The 14264-nt window shown below is 37.0% G+C and overlaps 1 protein-coding gene across 7 annotated transcripts in view; it reads right to left on the bottom strand.

Annotated features, from left to right (window-relative positions):
* Positions 1-144: 144 nt before the first annotated feature.
* LOC123500311 (aspartate--tRNA ligase, mitochondrial-like) overlaps positions 145-14264 on the bottom strand; it is a 74489-nt gene continuing 60369 nt past the window's right edge. For 5 of the 7 annotated variants that reach the window (XM_045249004.1, XM_045249003.1, XM_045249005.1 and 2 more), the window contains 6 exons: positions 10069-10248; positions 7443-7550; positions 7110-7328; positions 5853-6068; positions 4687-4873; positions 145-686 (listed from right to left, as the gene is read on the bottom strand). In XM_045249004.1, coding sequence (XP_045104939.1) covers positions 508-686; positions 4687-4873; positions 5853-6068; positions 7110-7328; positions 7443-7550; positions 10069-10248 — 1089 coding nt within the window. In that variant the 3' untranslated portion in view covers positions 145-507. The remainder of the gene's footprint in view (positions 687-4686; positions 4874-5852; positions 6069-7109; positions 7329-7442; positions 7551-10068; positions 10249-14264) is intronic. The other 2 variants (XM_045249006.1, XM_045249007.1) reach the window with 2 other exon arrangements.

A 14264-nucleotide genomic window follows, 5' to 3' on the forward strand; every position in this document is an offset into this window, starting at 1 on the left:
TTATTGCTTGATAACTGATAAATCAATAAATCCAAAATTCTAGTATGTAGTAGCAATGATATTGATATCTTAAATAAAAAAATAATAAATCCAAAACTTCATATTCATCTTTATCTTAGGAAACCTGAAAAATGTTAGAGAAAATTCACATTCCAAATTTATTTTGTCTCTTCACTAATGAAAAGTACAGTAGTATGGTTTTAAATGAAATTATTATGTACATAAAATTAATTTTGACAGTCAAAAACTTTAACATACTCATGTTCCAAACACTAATATTATTGATTATAACTAGTTTAGAATCAAAAGTATTCACAATACTGAAGAATCGACAATGCGTGAAAACCAATTACCAGGTGACCAAAAACCTGATATTGTTACTGCAATAATGCTTACCTATGCATACATGTAATAAAACCAACCTGCGTAGGATCACAGTGAATATAACATATCTATTCTTATTCTTTCATGATCTTTGGGTGTCTGCTACTGTATGAAGCAGTATTTTTAAAAATCTTTCTTAACAGAATTACTTTTTACAATTAAATTATAAAGTTGTTTTTCTTCTTCTGTAATATCTCCTGGAGCTCCAGACATCAGACATCGACCCTCTATAGACTTGGGGAATGCAATAACATCCCGTATGCTGTTACTGCCACACAACTCAGCAATATAGCGATCAAAACCTTAAAAGGAAGAAAATGATATTTTACATAAAAGTAATTAAACATTTTGGGGTTGAGGGATGTCTGTTACTGTAAATTGTCCATTATAAAGAGAGATTTGCCTGTGAAACCCTTAAACCTGCCCTTTTCCCTTTCTTCAGCAATTTATTTTCTTCTAATAATGAAGAAAGATATTTTGAACATTTAAGCACAAAAATAACCAGAAAAATTATATCATGTGCAAGAATAACCAACTTGATGCATGGACACATTCAAAGTGGCCATTTATATATGGCCCTGGGCTTCACCAGGATTCCCAACTATTGCCATCTTTAACTCTGCTTCACCTCCTCATCTTGTCTCTGTCTTTCTTTCTTTCCCTCAGTTTTTATATAAACTGATGTGTTTCTGAAATTATTACTAAAATCATTCTAACTTTTTGTTTCATATCATTGCTGAGGTAAAAATAAAGGGAAGTTTTCTGTAGAAAAGTCTCCCCATATCCTAAACTTGGCATATGAGGCTTATTATGAGCAGGGGAGTGCAACCTTGCCGATACCTCCGCCTGACCAGGCTCATCAGTCTGTCCTGACTTGCCATCAAACTTCACCAGGCTTCACCAGGATTCCCAACTATTGCCATCTTTAACTCTGCTTCACCTCCTCATCTTGTCTCTGTCTTTCTTTCTTTCCCTCAGTTTTTATATAAACTGATGTGTTTCTGAAATTATTACTAAAATCATTCTAACTTTTTGTTTCATATCATTGCTGAGGTAAAAATAAAGGGAAGTTTTCTGTAGAAAAGTCTCCCCATATCCTAAACTTGGCATATGAGGCTTATTATGAGCAGGGGAGTGCAACCTTGCCGATACCTCCGCCTGACCAGGCTCATCAGTCTGTCCTGACTTGCCATCAAACGTGCAGTCTCGCTATGGACCATTCTCCTGCTGCAATCTCCCAATATGGCCACATTCACAGCCAATCTAAGGTAATAACCTACAATGTAAACTAGTACTTCTTGGAAAAAGTACTTGAGAGAGAGAGAGAGAGAGAGAGAGAGAGAGAGAGAGAGAGAGAGAGAGAGAGAGAGAGAGAGAGAGAGAGAGAGAGAGAGAGAGAGAGAGAGAGAGAGAGAGAGGGGGGATTTAACAAGCAGCCGTACTGCTGACATCGCTTACAGTAGGCCCTCAACAATCGCGAGTTCCACTTTTGCAAGGTTAACACATTTGCGAGTTTCCAACAGCAGAAACATATTTAGCAAAATTCATTAAACAAATAACAAAGCAGCCTATCATCATGTCACTACCATTCCTCCCTCATGCCCCCCTACTGTCAGCCCACCAGTCTACCACCAAAATTTGAGGGAAAAAATAACAAAGCAGCCTATCATCGTGTCACTATCCTCCTTCCCTCATCCCCTCTTCCATCAGCCCGTCATCCCGCCAGTCCACCGCTCTGTCTCAACCATTGCCTTGTTTGTTCAGGCAGCAGTTCATTCAGCTTGAAGTGATTGCTATAACTTTGTGTGTGTTTGTGAGGAAACAGTCTCAGTTGGCAATCACAATGTATTTCATAAGGAAGCCTGCTGCTATCCCTATTATCCTACCTGAACCTCAACCCAAGCACTAGACTCTTCATGCCATGCAGTTACACTCCACATCATCTCATCCAGTTATTCATCGTCAGTAACTGCATAGCTAACTATCATCATCATCATCATCACAAGTAATAATGCACCAAAACTTATGTGAGTGGTGAGTGTTTTGTGTTTTTTACATGCATTGATTATGTATTAAACCATTATAAGTGCAATATTTCATATTGTTTTAGGGGTTTTATGAGTTATTAGGCTTATTTGATGAAGGAAACATTATTGTTATGTTAAGTAAACATTACTGTTACACATGTGTATATGTAATATGTGCACCAAACATCTCAGATTTTCAACTTTCATGAGGTCCTCGATCCCCTAACCCTTGCAAATGTTGACGACCTACTGTATTTTCCACCACTGCACTACTTACTGTCATTTCTTCTCATTTCTCAACTCTATTCACTTCTTCATTTTTCTATTGTAAGTTTTTTGTTTTGTTTATTGTGTCATGCATATGCAGCCACATGGAACCATAGGTTCCTGGAAAACTTTTGCCATTATAGTCCAAAATATTTGGCCAGTATCTAACCAGTCTGTTATTTAGCAAAATCTGTTACTACAAAGTCTGTTATTTACCAAAATCTGTTACTACAAAGTCTGTTATGGCAAGGTACCACTGTATTATCTGTAGTCCTGAAGATAAAAACATATCCCACAAATAGGGGCTTTAAATGAGAATTTTCTTATCATGACAGAGAAGTGAATCCTTACTAATGTCAATAAAACACTGCATTATTATTATTATTATTATAAGGTCAATGAAGGCGACCCACTGGAAAGCATAACTGCATAAACCCAAAGGCCCAGTGGGCGGCACCTCACCGATAAGTGAAAGGAAGTAACAGGAATGAACAACAGAATAGGAAGATTGGTAGAGATCTAAGAGGTAGTGAGTTCAGAGAGAAGAAAGGTATTCACACGTTTTTTAAATGCTTCAATGTTACTAGAATTAACAATCTCGTTGGGAATTGTATTCCAGAGTCTAGCAGATACTGGGATAAAACACCGGAAAATTGTGAAGTATTACATCGATTCACAGACAAGGAACGGTCATTCATGATCAAGGATTGTCTTGTAGCACGTGCTGGTAGTGAAGGGGCAGGCAAATGACAATGCAACGGGTGGTTGGAATTAGCATCAATGCTATCAATGCTGCATCTGATTCAGAACAGTCATATAAATTGATACCCATGATAGATCCATCAGATTTAGTCTGAAAACTGTGTTGAAAGTTTTGTCTTCTTAAAAGCAATCACTAATGTTTTCTCTTATTTAGGGCAAAGCATTTTCTTCTCTTTTATTGTTGCAACTATATGTATTTCAGCCTCATTAAAGTTCCTGTGTAAAAAGTTTCCTTAATACTATCAATTTAGATTTTTACAAAACCTCTCTCTTCATCAAAACAAGTGACCTACTATGTAAAATGAAGGAAAGAAATTCCTTAGTAAAAATCACCAATACTAAGATAATTTGCATTACACCATAACATCACAATAAATTCATCATGAGATACAAGATTTTATTGAAGCACTGTCAGCATATTAATCAAGCAGCCCAGTGTGTTTATGTGCATAATGATAGAGCATACTGAAGCAATGAAGCAGTGAGTGATAAGAAATGTTACTACACACCACTAATTAGTTTCTTTCTAAAGCTAAAAAATATTTCATGACGAAGAATTAAAAAACAACCAAGGTGGTAACATAGTGGATAAGGTGGTGAACGTGAGATTAGGCAGACATCCACGCATAGGTTGGAATCCCACCCCATACCATTTTGAAGCTATACCATTTGTTGAGTGGCTTAAAGTTACCTACATGTCACAATGATACCCAGGTTCTAAGTGGTTACACCAAAGATGTGCTTGGCTGGCGATATAGGCCCTAATATGGGTACCGCTATAAATAAAATTGCCTGCACCACTAATGGGTGGAAGCTGAATAGCGCTTCCCACATATGCTCTTCAAGTATGCCTACAGGCACTATAGGCCATAATGTAAAAAAAATAAATAAATAAATAATAAAAAAAAAGTATGCCATTCTTGAATAGTAACATTCATAAGAGTCCAGAAATAGTTACTACTTGGGTCTGAAAGACCTGGTTGCAAAACAAAATTAAATTTACCACAGGTTAGAAGAATTACTTACACACTAAAATGTAATCTACAACAGTGAGCTAGGGAAAAAATCAATTTAAGTATTAAGTATCTGGGATGAGATTAGCATATAAATCTCAATTTTACATGAGACAAATATATTTCCTAGAATCTTTTAAAAGTACAGCTTTGATCCCATCAAACATGGTATATAGATCCTTACTGTTGCAAAGATGTAATTACTATGAGTACAAGAAAATTAATCCACTCACCTAAGGCAATGCCCCCATGAGGAGGAGCCCCACTATCTAAGGCTTCATTCAGGAATCCTAGACTCTTCTCTCCAATCCCCAAGATTTTCTGAAGGACGTAGCGCTGCATGCTTGGGTCATGGATGCGAATTGAGCCTCCACCAACTTCACATCCATTCAATACTAAATCATAGTGCTGTGATCTAGCCTGAAGTACAAATTGTCAAAAGTTAGTATCAAATATGACAATCTTTTTCAATGATGGAAAAACTATATCTATTTCTCAGTTATCTTGAAAATTCAAGTACTCTACAGTCTATGGATTGCATCATCATCTAACCCCAAAGATACTACCACACTGTTGTTATGCATATTGAGATCGATAGAGAAAGCAAGAAGAAAACTAATAGAAAAATATGGGGAAAAAGAGAGAGAGAGAGAGAGAGAGAGAGAGAGAGAGAGAGAGAGAGAGAGAGAGAGAGAGAGAGAGAGAGAGAGAGAGAGAGAGAGAGAGAGAGAGAGAGAGAAAGAAAGAAAGAAAGAAAGAAAGAAAGAAAGAAAAAGAAAGAAAGAAAGAAAGAAAGAACATAAGTCCATCTATGATAGGCTCTAACTTTGTGACAGTCATAAGTGCTAAGACAGGGTTCACCCAGTTATAGCAATGACAGTCTAACTCTTGTCAACATCAAGGGAACATGGCTGTATATACCATAACATGATTCCCAACAATTTCTAATATTAATTTAACAAAAAACATCAGTGATAATGAATAAATAATGTCCTCCTTTGATACAATAATGTATTATTAAAAATAATTGCCGAGAGGGGTACAATGTTTAAAAAAAAACTCAAACAAACCATGACCCACGCAGTTTGCATGTGTCAGGCTGTCAGATATAATCTCCTATTTATCAAGTTTCTTTTGTTTGAATACAAAGTCTAACTATTCCCAAAAGCAATATGATGTCAAAATAATTTATAACAAAGAAAATTGTCAAGAACCTATTTCTTTCTATATAATTAAAGTTCACAAATTGTGAGCCTTAAGACAGTCAATGGAGTGATGGTCAGGAATTCTGTGAGACCTGACAGTAACTTATGTTCATGAAACTAGGAATCTATATTCCCCACTAGTAAAACACAAGTTACAATGTTTTTACCATAACCAAGATATCCCTTGTTCTTACTTTTAAAGGATCAGTGTAAAGATAATCCACATCATCTTTTCTTGGCAGAGTGAAGGGATGGTGGACAGCCATGATCTTTCCACTGTCAGGCTCATATTCAAAAAGAGGAAAATCAACAACCCACAGGAAGTTGAAGCTACATGGATTTCGGACATGAATTCCTGCCTTCTCCAGCACATTGGCAGCTTGTAGTCGTAACTTACCAAGTAACCCAAGCTGTAAGAGAAAATCAATTGAAATATTCAGATTACTTTATGTGGCAATTTGTACAAATGGATTACATTAGATCTCTGATACTTTTTGAAAGATATCATTACATTCTCTACTTTCACTTTATCCCATGAATTTATTACAAACTCACATAGCACATCAACTAACAAACACAGAAGCTAGTAACATATTGAGCTTTATATCTATATGTGCTTCAACTACCTCTCCCACCCACCAGCTCAGTCAACAACCTTTTATCTACATTTGGTATTTATCATATTATGTGCCTCACTTATAACTTACCAATTAATAAAATGATCAACAGGTAACCCTATAGAAAATCTCTGGGCATACATAAAACTGAAGGGAAAGGAGAGAGATACCTCCTCCCTCCCACACCTCCAAGCCACTATTCAGGACATATGGGAAAACACTGATGCTCAATATCTCCACCACCTGGGTGATTCACTTTCCAAGAGATTCAAAAAGGTCAAGAAGGCACGAGGGCCCCTATCAATTACTAGTTCAGGTAAGTACCCTCATTGAAACATATTTTTTGTGTCATTAATCTCCTTCACAGGATGTCACAGGTACTGCACCTTCTGCTCTGACCAGCAGTGTACATGTCACCATGATTCCCAGGTTCTAGGTGGAGGTATAATTGCTTTACACCAAAGATGCACTTGGGTAGTGATATGAGCTTTAATATGGGTACCCCTATAAATAAAAAAAACTGTCTGTGCCACTAATGGGTGGAAGCTTAACAGCACTTCTAATACTCTTTAAGTTACTTACAGCCGCTATAGGCCAGAACGTAAAATGCATACATACATATATATATATATATATATATATATATATATATATATATATATATATATATATATATATATATATATATATAACAGAGAACATAGACAGCTGAAAATTTGGTGGATAGATGTCCTGGACTAAATGCTTCTTGAGTAATAATGATCAATTTGCATGTTTGTAAATTAAAAACATTTTCACAAAATATAAAATAAATGACAGCTACATGTTACATACCACACTATTTGTGCATCCAGCAGCAAGAACCATTATATCTCCAACTTGTGTTTCAAGAGTTTTAGATAACTGAGTCTGACGATCAGGAAAAATTTTTTTTGCATTAGGTCCCTTCAGCATTAGATTACTGTCCACTTTAAACACTGACAGTCCTGCTTCACTGTGTTCCTTTTGGGCCACATCTTCCCATGCTGACACAACCTTCCTGTTTATATAATCCTGTAAAAGTACTATGCATCAGAATATTTATATATCTAACATAGAAATATACAATATATGCATCAATGTATGAAGAAAATCGATCTTTCTACATTAGTTCAGCTAAATAATCACCTGTCCTTGAGGAATGATAAAGGAATAAGCAGAGTTCCCAGACATCAGCACAGCATTTTCCAGGACTGAGGCTCCACAATTTTTAAGGAGGTGTGTGACATCTTGTAGCTGTAACAATTACTCATTTTAGTAACTCGTTAAACAATTACGAGTGACCATAATGTAATAGTAAACATACACATTTCTTGCAGTATTAGTAGTAAGTCATTGCCAAGCATACAGTGTATCTGGATGTGTAAAGTATGTTTGTTCCATTTTCATTTATGTGCAATGACAATGTGACCATATTTCAATGATGATGCTAAGCTTACTGCTCTGACCAGTTGATAAGGTCCAGTCCATGTTATTTGGCAAAACAAGAAGAGGATGCAAAGCTTACTAGTCTAAGTAGCAAGATAACAGTCACGTTCATGTCACTTGGCAGGACATGCCATTCTGAGATTCACTGGTGACTTTTTCACTCACATATATACAGGCAACCCCCTTTTAACGAAGGGGTTACGTTCCTAAAAAACACTTCGTTAAGCGAAACTTCATTAAGCAAACCGATTATAACAAGTTTAACCCCTGATTTGAACTTCCATTGCGACTAAGCAAAGCAAGTGCATCATAGTACAGTAAAAGGTTTAATGAAAGTAAAAATTATGAAGTTAAACATTTAGGTAGTTTAATTTAAGTCATTATAATGTACACTAATGTATGTATGTACATAACTTTATAATGTTGATGATCTTGACTTTATGAAGGGAGGGAGAGTGAAACGGGAAAGACACTAACCATCAACCTGTGGAATATAAATAAAGTGCGCATCATGGTACCACATACAAAACTTATGTACCACATTTCCACACGGCTTTCCACTTTATCCATTGTAGAGTCACGAGTTCAGGTGGTTCTTTTAGCTTGCAAGGAAGATATGGTCTCACCAGCCTTCTTAATAGAGTCTGCTGACTTGAAAATAGTAGACAGTAGATGGAGTCAAGATGGTGGCCAGCAATGTTATTAGTTTTCTGGCCTCTCTCGTGTCTGTGAATAATACCCAGCTTCACTTTGAGAGTAAGACATTTCCTGGTCTTCTTATGAACGTTAGGCCACATTGCAGGGCGTTTTGGTGGTAAGTTGAACTAGGGAAGATGAGGTGCTGGTGACGCTGTTATGTTTTGACTGGGGAGTGAGTAGTGCGCGTGATCTTGATCTTGATCTTGATGCTACAGGTGATGCAGAATTTCTTCTGAGTCAGGCCTTTGTATTGGCAGCGCCTGTGTTGTCCATAAGAGGCTTGACCTTGATCTTTATTCTACAGGTGTCTCAGGATTTCTCCTGAGGCAGGCCTTAGTACTAGCAGCTCCTGATGTATTCAAAAGCCATGATACAGTGGGGCTTTCAAATTTGGAAAAAATTACCTGGATAAAACTTCATTAAAGCGAGTTTGGTGTTCGTTAAATGAGCAGATGGTAGTAAATGAAACCTTCGTTGTAGCGAAATTTCGTTGTGTGAACCTTTGTTAAACGGGGGTAATTACACTTAACCCTCGGCTATCGCGCCCAATTGGGGCCGAAATAGCGGCGCCATAGCCGAAAACGCGATAGCCGAATTGATCTTGGCGGAAAGGCGGTTTTGGCCAATGAGTGCTCAGATATTCCATGACGTCATGGCTGGGCGCGCGATAGCAGGCATCTGAGATTGCGATAATGAAATTTTAGCAGCTTTTCATGGGTGCGCGATAGCAATAAAACGCGATAGCCGAAGTCGCGATAGCCGAGGGTTGACTGCAGTGTACAAAAGAAGGCAAAGTATTTAGCAAAATGAATTTGTTTTTTATTTTTCCTGGGAAGTTTTTCAAATGTATAGAAACAGAAAATATGAAGACTTCATCGGTCAATCCTTCTTCTCTAGCTATACACACAGGATATTTAAGTATTCGACACTGAGTCGTGTGAATGTTACTGCTGACATATGCACTATAGTCACTATTGTATAAGCTGCAGGTAACTTTCATATGGCACATAATTTCCATTACAGACCCTTACCACAGAAAAAGCAATACTGCTACTGTAATGGGCATAGATGTCATTTAAATGGACAAATGACAACATTTCTCAGGCAATGAAATCCCTGTGGTGGGACAGATTACTACTTGAAAAGTGTTTCTTTCTTCCTCATATATATATATATATATATTTTTCCATTTGTCCTTGTTCTTGTCTTGTAATAGTTTTTATTGTTTGTCTTGCTTTGGATGATCAAGTCAGTGCTTAAAACAGAAACTACAGAGAATAAAGCAGAGTACAGAGACCCTTATAAGATTTATGTATAGACCAATGACAATAATGTAACAGGCCATTTATGTAATTGCATCTCTACACAGCATCTCTTATGATTTAAACCTTTGTACACCAGAATTATTAAAAATGGTGTAGCTTTGGAGTTCCTTTCACAAACCATCACATCACCACATTTTCCTGTAAGAGTTCAAGATATGGTATTTTCAAGAACACCTATCCTAACTTTAAAATGGTTTCTTAAATCTTCAGAGTAACTCAAGACCTTGCAATATAAATTTAGCATTATGTCTTCAGCTTCAATAAACATACAGAGGAAAGGAGGACTCATACAAACAACTCACCTTCCAATCAAACCTAGTATCTGGTTTATCTGTTCCATATAAAGTCAGAGCCTCAGAATATGTTATACTAGGAAAGGGAGAAGAAATGGGTGGTAGGTGAGGTGGCCAGGCATAGATCACCAGGTCTTCTACTAACTGCTTCACATCTTCAATTGTTACATCACTCATTTCTATATCTAGCTGTAAAGGAAAGAATACTCATTAGGTGGAATACATCAATAAATTTTATTTTTCTATATTTTTATATCTATCTCATGGAAGCCCTTGAATGCAGCTATTAAGGCAAAACCGTCTCAAATTCTTTTATCTTTTGGCTGCATGCTCTGATAAAACACACATGCATACACACGCACACACAAAGTAACAATGCGCTCCTGGGAAAACAATGTCCGGAATTAACCGTAAAAATAACCAAGATGTAAAGAAAACTAAAAGAAGGAGAGGAGAAAAGTAAACAAAGAGACACTAGGCTGGAGGAGGTGAAAAAAAACAATGAAGAAGCACATAACAGTTTTAGAGAAATAATTAAACAAGAAAAAGAAGAGTGAGTTGGCCCAACGGGAGATTGTTAAAGTTTTACAGCAAGAGGAGACAATGGTGAGAAACATTGCAGAAAAGAAAAGTGTGTGGTAGTGAGTGGATTAAAGGAAAATAATATAAGAAACTGGCAGGAGAGAAAAATTAAGGAGAAAGAGAAGATTAAGACCATGCTGAATAAGATCTCGGAAGAAGAAAATGCATTTGGAGAAGTTGAGGAATATATGAGATTGGGAAAGTATGAAGAAGGAAAGTCTAGAGCCATGAAGATAACATTAAAATCCCAAGTAGCTGCCGAGCATGTATTGAGAAATGCGTGGAAGCTGAAAAATTCTCAAGAGACAATCATGATTTATGTAAGAAGAAATATGTCACAGGAGGAAAGGGCTAAGAAGAGAGAAATGGTGACAGAGGTGAGAGAAAGGAATGAGACAAGAACAGAAGAAGAAAAGAAGAAGTTTTTTTGGAAAATAAGAAATGACAAAGTGTGGAAGTGGTGGACAAAAGGGAGGGAGTAAAAGACCAGACAAAGGAGCAGATAAGGAAGAAAGACATAAGAGTATCATATACTACCATAGACAGACGGCTTCCTATCAAAAAGATTAGAGTGTATGGACCATCTGATAAGGGATAAACCAGATATTATGTGTATAGTGGAGACTAAATTGAGACCGAATATACAAATAGATTGGTTTGGAGGGGGAAATTATAAAATGTGGAGAAAAGATAGTGAATAAAAGTGGAGGTGGAATAATTGTGTTAACAAGAAAAGACTTAATAGTGCAAAATGTGTGCCTTGGAGGAGACGAGGAGGAAGTGGTGGGTGTGGTGGTGACTGATGGAAGGCAAGATATCAATATTGTAACTGTGTATGTACCACCAAAAAACAAGTGTATGGTCAAATGATCAGTATAATAGTATGGTGGAAAGCACATTGGAAAGAATGAGAAATGAAGCTGCAAAGAAAACAAAAATGATTATAGTTGGAGATTTTAACTGTAAAGTGGGGAATGGTGGAGAATGGGGTGAGCAGCTACTGAATTATGCGGTGGGAAACTTGATGACACAGTGGGTGAGGCATCCAACAAGGGGAAGGAGGGGTGATGCCCCGTGGAGACTGGACTTGATATTCACAAAGGGAGTAAATCTAGAAAATGAGATTGAGCATGAGTGTCCTTTGGGGAAGAGTGATCATGAATTATTGAGGATACAAGGAGGAATGCCTAAATTATGCTAAGGGAAGATATAAGGAGTTGAGAAATTACTTTGGAAATGTGGATTGGTCTGAAATGTACCAGGAAACAAACAAGCAGTTAAAATATGAAAAATTTATGGAAATATATAGTGAGGCCGCAGAGAACTTTGTGCCAAAATATACTAGGAAAATCTTAAAGGGAGATCAATGGTTTAACAAAACCTGTGACAAGGCAAAAAGGGAGAAGGAAAAGGCATGGGAAAAATACAAGAGAAATAATGAGGAAGTGGAGAGAGAAGCATATAGGAATGCAAGAAATAAATATGTTCAAGTGAGAAGGGTACAACAAGAATTTGAACAGAGAATAGTGGAGAATTGTGAAAGTGATCCCAAAATGTTTTATAAATTCATTAATGGTAAATTACAGAAAAAAGAAACAGTTGATAAATTAAAGGTTGGAGATTATATATAAAGATACAAGTGTCATTGTTGAAAAATTGAATGAGAATTTCTGCAAAGTATTCACAGAAGAAACACAATTCAATTGACGGATGTTACCTGTGATAAGATGGATGCAAGAAATTATAGTAACAAAGAGTGACATTGCAAAAGTTTTGAGTCAATTAGATGTTAACAAGGGAATGGGACCAGATGGTGTGTCTGGAAGAATGTTAAAAGAATGTCAAGAGCAGTTGCTAGATCCAATTTTAGATTTAACAAGAACATCTATCAACATGGGACAGGTGCCAGTAAAATGGAAAAGGGCAAATGTAGTACCAATCTACAAAAGTGGATGTCGCATGGAACCATTGAATTATAGACCTGTTTCTTTGACCAGCATTATGTGTAAGATATGTAAAGAAGTGATCAAAAGCAAGTGGTGTGAGTTCCTGGAAAACAAAGAAATACTAAGTGAGAAACAGTTTGGCTTTAGAAAAGGGAAATTGTGTGTATCAAATTTGCTGTTTCTACTCAAGAGTGGTCGATATTTTACAAGAGAGGGATGGATGGGTTGATTGTGTATACCCAGACTTAAAAAAAGCATTTGATAAAGTACCACATAACAGATTGATGTGGAAGTTAAGTAGTATCGGAGGAATAAGGGGAAATCTGGCGGAGTGGATGAGAAATTATTTGACAGGTAGAGAAATGAGGACGGTAGTGAAGGGAGTGAAGTCAGAGTGGAGGAAGGTAACCAGTGGAGTTACCCAAGGTTCGGTGCTTGGTCCCATCATGTTCCTGATCTATATAAATGACATGCCAGAGGGAGTGAGAAGTTATATGAATATGTTTGCAGATGATGCAAAGATTATGAGGAGAGTGAGGAATATGCATGACTGTAATATACTGCAGAAGGACTTGGACAAAATATATGATTGAAGCAGGACGTGGCAAATGGAATTCAATACCAACAAAAGCTGTGTAATGAGAATGGGTAGAAGTAAATATAGACCATATAAACACTACCAGCTGGTGGGGAAGCTGTAATTGAAGTCAGTGAAGAAAAAGACTTGGGAGTGACTGTACAGAGTTATCTGTCTCCAGAAAAGCACATTAATAGAATATTTGGAAAAACGTACAGCATGCTCCAAAGTATAGGATGGGCATTTAATTATCTGGACGGGAACATGATAAAGGAAATATTGACCACCCTGATTATGCCATGGTTGGAATATGCATCAGTAATTTGGTCACCATACATGAAGAAACATGTCAAGAAACTGGAAAGAGTGCAGAGGTTAGCAACAAGAATGATACCAGACTTTAAGGATGTACCATATGAGGAGAGTTTAAATATGCTGGAATTAAGCATGTTAGAAGAAAGAAGAGTCAGAGGGGATATGATAACAATGTTCAAAATAGTACATGGAGTGGACATATTGGATAGAGAGAACCTGATCACGATGGCATCCAGTAATTACCTAAGAGGACACCCAAAGAAAATACTGAAGGACTCCTGCACGAGCAACATCAAGAAGTATAGCTTCCCGTATCGGAGCATTGATGGCGAGTGTCAGTCAAATGAAGGATAAATTGGACAAGGGTGGACAAAGAGACAGGACATAGAGAGCTATGACTCGGGCCCTGTAATCACAAATAGGTAAATACAAATAGGTAAATACACACACACACACACACACACAAGGTTGGATCTACCAACCTTGGAACAAAGAAGGGAGAGAGGAGACCTGATACAAGTCTATAAATTGATCAATGGAATGGACCAAGTGGATAATGAGAAACTGATCTTGAGAGAAGAATATGACATCCGAAGCACAAGATCGCATAGTAAAAAGCTGAGAAAGGGAAGATGTCTGAGAGATATTAAGAAATATAGTTTCCCGCAGAGATGTATTGAGACGTGGAACAGTTTAGATGAAGAAGTAGTGTCTGCAACGAGTGTGCACACTTTTAAAGTAAGATTGGATAAGTATAGATATGGAGACGGGGCCACACGAGCATA

Source organism: Portunus trituberculatus, unplaced genomic scaffold, assembly GCF_017591435.1.
Source record: "Portunus trituberculatus isolate SZX2019 unplaced genomic scaffold, ASM1759143v1 PGA_scaffold_202__28_contigs__length_962959, whole genome shotgun sequence".
NCBI classification, from domain to species: Eukaryota; Metazoa; Arthropoda; class Malacostraca; order Decapoda; family Portunidae; genus Portunus; species Portunus trituberculatus.